Genomic DNA, 6,969 nt, shown 5'->3' on the forward strand with positions numbered 1-6,969 from the left:
GTGTGTGTGTGTGTGTCTGTGTGTGTGTGTGTGTGTGTGTACAATCCAGTTGCATTACTTTATATCAACCCAATCTAGAGCAAACATTTTAAGGAGAAAATGAAACATGAATGAGCAGTTAACGGGCCGAATTCTCATTCCTGGTCAGAAATAATAATATTAAAAAAGGTCTCATGATGGTTAGGGTGATTGCAAAAACTGTAAATACAAAGACAGACAGTTAAATGGGAGCCAGTGTGTTACATATATACTGGCGTCAGTTTAGAGCTTAGCGTGGGGACCATGTCTGCAGAAAAGCACGTAGAGAATAAATAGGAAAGTCGTAGCTGATTAGGACAGTGGGACATATAAAAAAATGACAGTATTTTTCTTCCAAATGCTTGGAGGACATCCAGTTGTTCCGAGGATAAACAATGAAGTTACTGTAAAAGGAGGACGTGAGTGTGGGGCCAGAGATGGAGGCGAGACATTTACGGTAACAGCCTTTACTCTCAGTAACTCGTAATCACTCCCAAATGTTTGACTGTGCCGATATTTCATCAGATCCCGTTCTCTAACCGTAAGTCACAGTGCTACTGCCAGTTCTTCGTCAGCCATATCTGACACTGTGTGGGAAAACACCAAATGCCCCGCAGCAGTAAACATGTCTGCACTTTAAAGGGCCTGCAGACAGCCTTAGACTGGAAGGAGAAATAAAAGAAGAAATCTCCTTCCACAACAGGGTTTCTGCAGACTTTACTAACACACATTTAAGATATTTTATATCACAGAATGCAATTTAATACCTGTTTTAGCAGTCACACTTGCAAAAGTATTAAAGTATGAAGGAAAACCAGTAGGGAACATATGGCCTAGAATTGTCTATATATTATCTATATGTTATTACATAACGTTTATTTACTTTACCTCTACCTGAAACAAGAAATACTGGTTACAGAGGTAAACATACCTTTGAAAGAGTATGCTTTTGTTTGTTTTTGCCTTTGGTAGAAATTCCACATTTGACAGATGCAGATTAAGGACCAAATGTTTTGGTGATTGGGGAGGACGGTATGTTTTGGCTGGTCTTTAAAAGGTTGTGGTCACCGGGGGGGGGGCATTGGTTAGAATGCAGACAAGATGTTCATTTTAGGCATTTTATTGGAATAAAGGTGTATTTGTGTGTGTGTGTGTGTGTGGTTCTGAAACAGAGATACAGGCAAAAATCTGTAAAATGAAGACTATATAAAGTTCAAATAATGAGTACTAGCAGGTATAATAAACCAACACAATCAAGAAGTTAAAGTATAATGTCATAAGGCTTATTACTGAGCAAATACAAAACGTAGAAATGCATTAGTACGCTATATCCCTTCAAAGATTAATTTGGTGCACATTAACTGCAACAATACACAACATGCTAAACTCGACTTAACACGTTATTATGAGCTGCAGAATTCCTCCTTAACACAAACATTACACACATAAATATTTCAAATAGAGAAGGTAAGGCTCCATTAATAGGCAGCGTTCTACACAAACATGTGGGCTGTACGAGGCTTTGCCATTATACAACAACAGCAACGTGCCACAACATTGTTATAAGGTGAAAACAAATAACAAACGTCAGTGTTACTTACTGGTAGTTGCACGCACACAATCTAGGAACTTCGAAATAATTACAGCAACACTATTATTTTATCTATCTATATCTGTGCAGTCTTTCAACGCTAGCTCTCCTCCAAACTTTCCCCGAAACGAAACTTAAGCTGTCTTCTTCAGCGTCCGCAGAGCCGCTCCTGATTGGCTGATTTTCCAGCAGCCAGTTTTACCTGCCCGCAGAGGTCGTCCTTTGTCACAGCCGCCCCCAAATTTGTTACGCTAAATTTGCCACTCTAAGAAGGATCGGCCGTATGGCAGGCAGAGCGACAAGGCGAGCAACAGGCCTCGTCCTGGAATAACCGCAGTGACATGACCTAAAGGCCACTGTGCTCTTGGCAGCTGTGGGTCTACCACCATGACCATGGTTCCAGTTTGCAGCTGTTCAGGGTCCTTATGCCACCTGGAGCGAGTCTGAAGAGTTGGGACGTAGTGTCGGATGAAGTGGAACCAAAACTGGTCCGCCAGTATTGAAGTGTCTCCAGCGGCGGAGACTCAGGAGCTCAGACTCCGCATACAGCCTGGGGCAAAGAGGGGTCGAGTTGGGGATCACTGGGTCTGCATTCTCCACGTCTGTAGACACGCAACCCAGTGGTTGGGAGTTTAAAATCCCCTCAACGTCAATAAGTACTGTCTGCTGGACCTCTTCTGGGACAGTCTGTGACTGGATGGTGGAAGTGTGAGCCCTAGAGTGTGGGGTGTGATGACCTGAAGGCCTCCTGGAGCAAAATTAGTGCCCTGGTCAGACCGGAGCTCTGCTGGCTTACCACTTTGTGTGTTGAAGCAGCGGAGGGCCATAAGAAAGGAATCCCAGTCCAGACTAGACAGAACATCCACATGCACAGCGCGTGTCGTCAGGTATTTAAACAGTACGCCCCATCTCTTTGCGTGGCGACGGCCAACCTTCACTGTGAAAGGCCCGAAGCAGTCCATGCCCATGGAAAAAAACTGGGGCTTCAGCAGCTGTAGTCTGGACTGTAAGAGGTCTGCCATCTTGGGCACGACAGGAGAGGCTCTCCACCTCTGGCGGTCCGGGCAGGAGGGCTGGTGCACTCACGGCCATGCAGAGTCCAGTATTTAAGCCGCGGCTCTGCAAAAGGGCGCTCTGATCCTGGATGATGAGCTGGGTCACTTTCTGCCGATGGTTCAGGACCACTGGGTGAATAGAATCTGACTCTAGCTGGTCACTGCGACGGAGCCGTCCTCCAACCCGGATGAGTCTCACAGTCTGGTCATGCTGTGGTGCTAGGGAGATCAGCCTACTGGTGGCAGATACAGGTTTACCGGTACTCAAGAGGCTAAGTTCCTCAGCAAAGCTGTCCTGCTGGGCTCGTCTCAATACTTACTCTCTCTATTTCTTGGTAGTCATCAGCAGAAAGACCAGCGAGGCTCACTGATGACCCAGGGCTGGATTGTGCAACAGCTTCTGTCAGCGCTCTGAACAAAGAAAACTGAGCAGTATTTGGCAGCAGAGAAGTCTGTATGCTTACAGTGAGACAGCAGACAGTGGGAAGAATTCTCTGTCTCCTCTGTGGCAGGCTGTGCGGGCCAGACTTCAGGTGACTGTTGTAGGAAGGCAGGGCCCTGACTCCATCTGGTCTTACCAGCCAGTTCCAGCAGTGTTTTCTAGTCTTGGCTTTTATTGCTGCTTCTTCTGAGACACTCTGGATCTGGCAGTCAGCAAAGACACTTCCACATAGCCAAGTGAGCTCTCTGTCCCCAGACAGGCCACTGAGCCTTCTCTGATGCTTCAGCAAAGATGCGTAGGTCTCTCTGGAGGTTTGAAGTGTCCTGAGTCATGGAGCCACAACTCAGTGCTCTTAGATCTGGCTTCTTTGGGCAGGTGGCTGATGACCTTAGGGGTGTTACTGGCCCACTGGTGTAGCTCAAATCCACCAGTAGCCAACAGTGATGTCAGTTTGGCTGACTATGGTCAAACATGTTTCTGCAGCGCAAAGGTAGTACAGCAGGGGCTACATGTGGTACCAAGTGGAAGGACTTGCCATGTGTAGCTGCTGGGTGGTTCATCTGTCTTCGGGTCTCGCCATAGGAAGCGTTGCAAGGGCTTGTCCTCTGGGAGCGGCCTTACCTGGTGAAACATGCCTTTGGTATCGCTGCTGACAGCAAGGGCATGCTCTCTGAAGCGCAGCAGTAGTACACCAAGTAGACTGGAACTTAAGGTGGGCCCAGGCAACAGCAGCTCGTTAAGGTTTTTTTTCCTTGTAAACAAAGGAACTGTTGAACACAATCCTGTTATTTTCGTTATGGCTCAGCATGTGATGTGAAATGAACCAGGACTCAGCCTCCTTAGGTGCCTGAAGCTGTGACATGTTCTTCGCCCTGAGGATCTCTACTTGTGTGGTCTTCGCCACCAGTAGGCGGACTGCTTCCTGAGCCTGCCTGGAGCGTGTGACAAGCTTTGCACTCCTGTAGGGCAGAACACCCAGCTGCCACAATCTCTCTGCACTCTGTAGAAGGTCGTTAGTGGGTGAGAGGGTGGAGACGTGCAGGCGCCTTTTTAATGTTGCTTACTGCTTGCTGTGCCTGGTCGGCTCCTGTAGTGTCCAGCCCAACTTCTTCACTACTGCTGGTCCCAAAAATATGAAGGTGCAAAATCCACCATCATGATAGCAATGCACCAAGGTACAAACGTGCCTGGCTGTTAAAGTGAATGGGAGATGGCACTCTGATTTTTTTTTGCATGCTACGCCCAGAACACACCTATGACTTAATGAAGACACTAAGTACAACCCTTTTGAACCATGGCCCCGGCGCATTAACCCTTTTTTCACCATCAATCTAGCAAAAGTGGATTTAGACACGCTCTAAACGCACCTGCTCTTCACGCCGTGCTCTTAGATCGTTAAAATAGGGCCCTCCCAGTTCCATAGTGCCACTCTCAGCTTTCCAGGGACCTACAGAAGACATGGGCTCTGGCACTTGTCAGATTTAAATCATCTACCAGACAACAAAAGAGTTTTTTTTCATCTCATTATACTTTAATTTTGCTTATAAAGAAAATTTGATATACAGAAAAAGCTTCCTTTTTCAGCTTTGGTTAAGAAATTGACATTCAGACATTAAGGTACATAACATGCAAACCCCAGGCCATACACAACACACTACGCTTTAAATTTTTTTTGCCGATTTTGTGTGAAGTTGTGCATTCACACACAGCTGGAAGTAAGAGGAGGACTTTGGTGCAATTCTAAAATATCTGTAAATGACCTTGTAGTGTGCACTCTTAGACCAGATCCATCTTTTATTTGCTCGGCATGAGCTTAACAAAGCCAATTTCTTCTTCTGTGTTTATTCAAGTATCCTTTTTATTTTTATTTTTAAATGCTATTCTTTGTTAGCATTAAGAAAGTTAGAGGGTGTTAGTGCACATTTACAGCCAACAATTCTGTTGAAAGGGCAGAAATATTTAATTCATTGTACAATTGGACACATCTCTTTCAATTGCAAAACTACACAAAACTCAACTCAACATCAAATGTGGCACTACATACTGTGTATTGATAATCATTTGCTATTAGAAAACAACAATGTAAAACTCTTTGGATAACACCTGTATTGTGTATATATGGTGGAGCAAAACTGACCAAAGTATTTCGAATGTCATAAACAGAAAACGTTGACTTTTGATAGAAGAAAATCCCAAACACAAAATAATGCTGAAGAAATTAAAGAGATATAGAAAATTGAAGGTTACTCTTTACAGTGCTGAAGAGTAATGGATTACATGGCCTTTTATTGTTGATTAATATATCAGTAACTTTTCAAAAGTCCTTTTAGCCACCCGGTGACTAAAAGGTTAAGATGCCAACACCACCACGTAGACAATGGAGAGGATGAGGACACCGATGCCGAGTCCCAGGCCCACGTGGTTCAGTGTCCGGGCCATCCTGCTGCTTCGCTCTGCCCCCAGCTGGTCCCCAATGTGGTTGGATTCACGGGCCTAAAGGTGAGAAAAATGTTTAAAATGAGATAGGGGTAAGTTAAAAAAAAGATATCAAACTAAGGTTTCTTTTTTAAACATAAGGTAATGATCTGAATGACAACCAGACATGTGCATTTTGTTATCAAAGTAAGTGAGCTCAACAGCGGCCACTGTGGCCACCAGTGGCAATGACAGGGAGGCGGTACAGGAAATGACCGCTGAGCGTAATCCCAGTTTCATTCTGAGGGTTTCTGTTTCTATTTCTTGTTTCCCTCACCTGCGTCCTGTGATAACAGCTGACAGTAGGTAACGCTGTGCTGGCTCCAAAAAACTGAAGAACAATCCCAAAGCAAAAGCTCTCCGTCTCGCCTGTGACTCACACAATCCTACGCCATGCCGCTGTAACCAGTTAAAACATACATTCCTTGGGCGGCCAGATAGCTCAGTTGGTAGAGTAGCCCCTTTTATATCTTCAGCTGTCTTGTCAAAATTAAATGGCTGAAAATGCCCAAAAATGTGTTTAAAATAATATACATTCTGCGGCACATGTGCTCTCCGCTAACAGTCCACGTACGTTATGCGTTCAATGTAGCCAAAGTCGCGCAATATAGCCCCTACTTTCAACGGTTACTAACCGCTGCTAAGTAGTTGTGTGATGTGTAAATTAATGTTGATTTTATTTGTTTTCAAAAATAATGTGCACTAAACCACAATTGTGCTAGTGGTCACGCAGTTAACACAGTCACACAGTTTGGACACACTTTAAGCTCTGTTTTTGGTTTCCACCGACTCCTGGGGGAATGTCGGTCTCTGAATGCTCCTCTAGGTTCACCTGCTATGTGACAGCCACTTGAAGTAAAATTAGATTAATGTTTAATCGTCCTGACACTAAAAAAAGGGCAGACAGCCCGGCAAGCAATTTTAATGGGAGTGCAAACATTCACTGCTTGGCTTGTATAGCCAAATAGACTTAGACCACAATAGTACAGGCTGGATTTGTATTCATTTTAGTACATATGTAGTAGTAATATGGATACAATGAAAAATTAAATCTTTTATGCTCAACTTCGGCCTTCCATCTACACAAAGTCTGTCTTTCACTTTGAAGCAGAGCTTGTCGAAAACTCTCTCCAGTTTAATTTGATAATAGCAACTTTTCAAAGAATTATTGACCTTCAAAAACATTCATATCTTTGACCCTGGACTAACAGCCATGCCAGTCAGTCAGTCAGAGTGCAGTCAATTAGAAGCACATGCCTTCCCTTTTCATACAATTCCTTATCTATAAAAGGTTAAATAGAAAGTGAAAACAAACTCATACTCTCACACCCTCACCGCTATTGTGTATACAACTGAATGTTTATGTGTGTGTGTGTGTGTGTGTGTGT

General features: G+C 44.3%; 1 protein-coding gene across 1 annotated transcript in view; it reads right to left on the bottom strand.

The window, feature by feature from the left end:
- Positions 1-4,625: 4,625 nt before the first annotated feature.
- The window catches only part of si:dkey-33i11.9 (proline-rich transmembrane protein 1), a 23,927-nt gene continuing 21,583 nt past the window's right edge, over positions 4,626-6,969 (bottom strand). Inside the window, exon 3 of the mRNA XM_032518208.1 lies at positions 4,626-5,599. Coding sequence (XP_032374099.1) covers positions 5,456-5,599 — 144 coding nt within the window. The 3' untranslated portion in view covers positions 4,626-5,455. The remainder of the gene's footprint in view (positions 5,600-6,969) is intronic.

The sequence above is a fragment of the Etheostoma spectabile genome, chromosome 6, assembly GCF_008692095.1.
Source record: "Etheostoma spectabile isolate EspeVRDwgs_2016 chromosome 6, UIUC_Espe_1.0, whole genome shotgun sequence".
Taxonomy (NCBI): domain Eukaryota; kingdom Metazoa; phylum Chordata; class Actinopteri; order Perciformes; family Percidae; genus Etheostoma; species Etheostoma spectabile.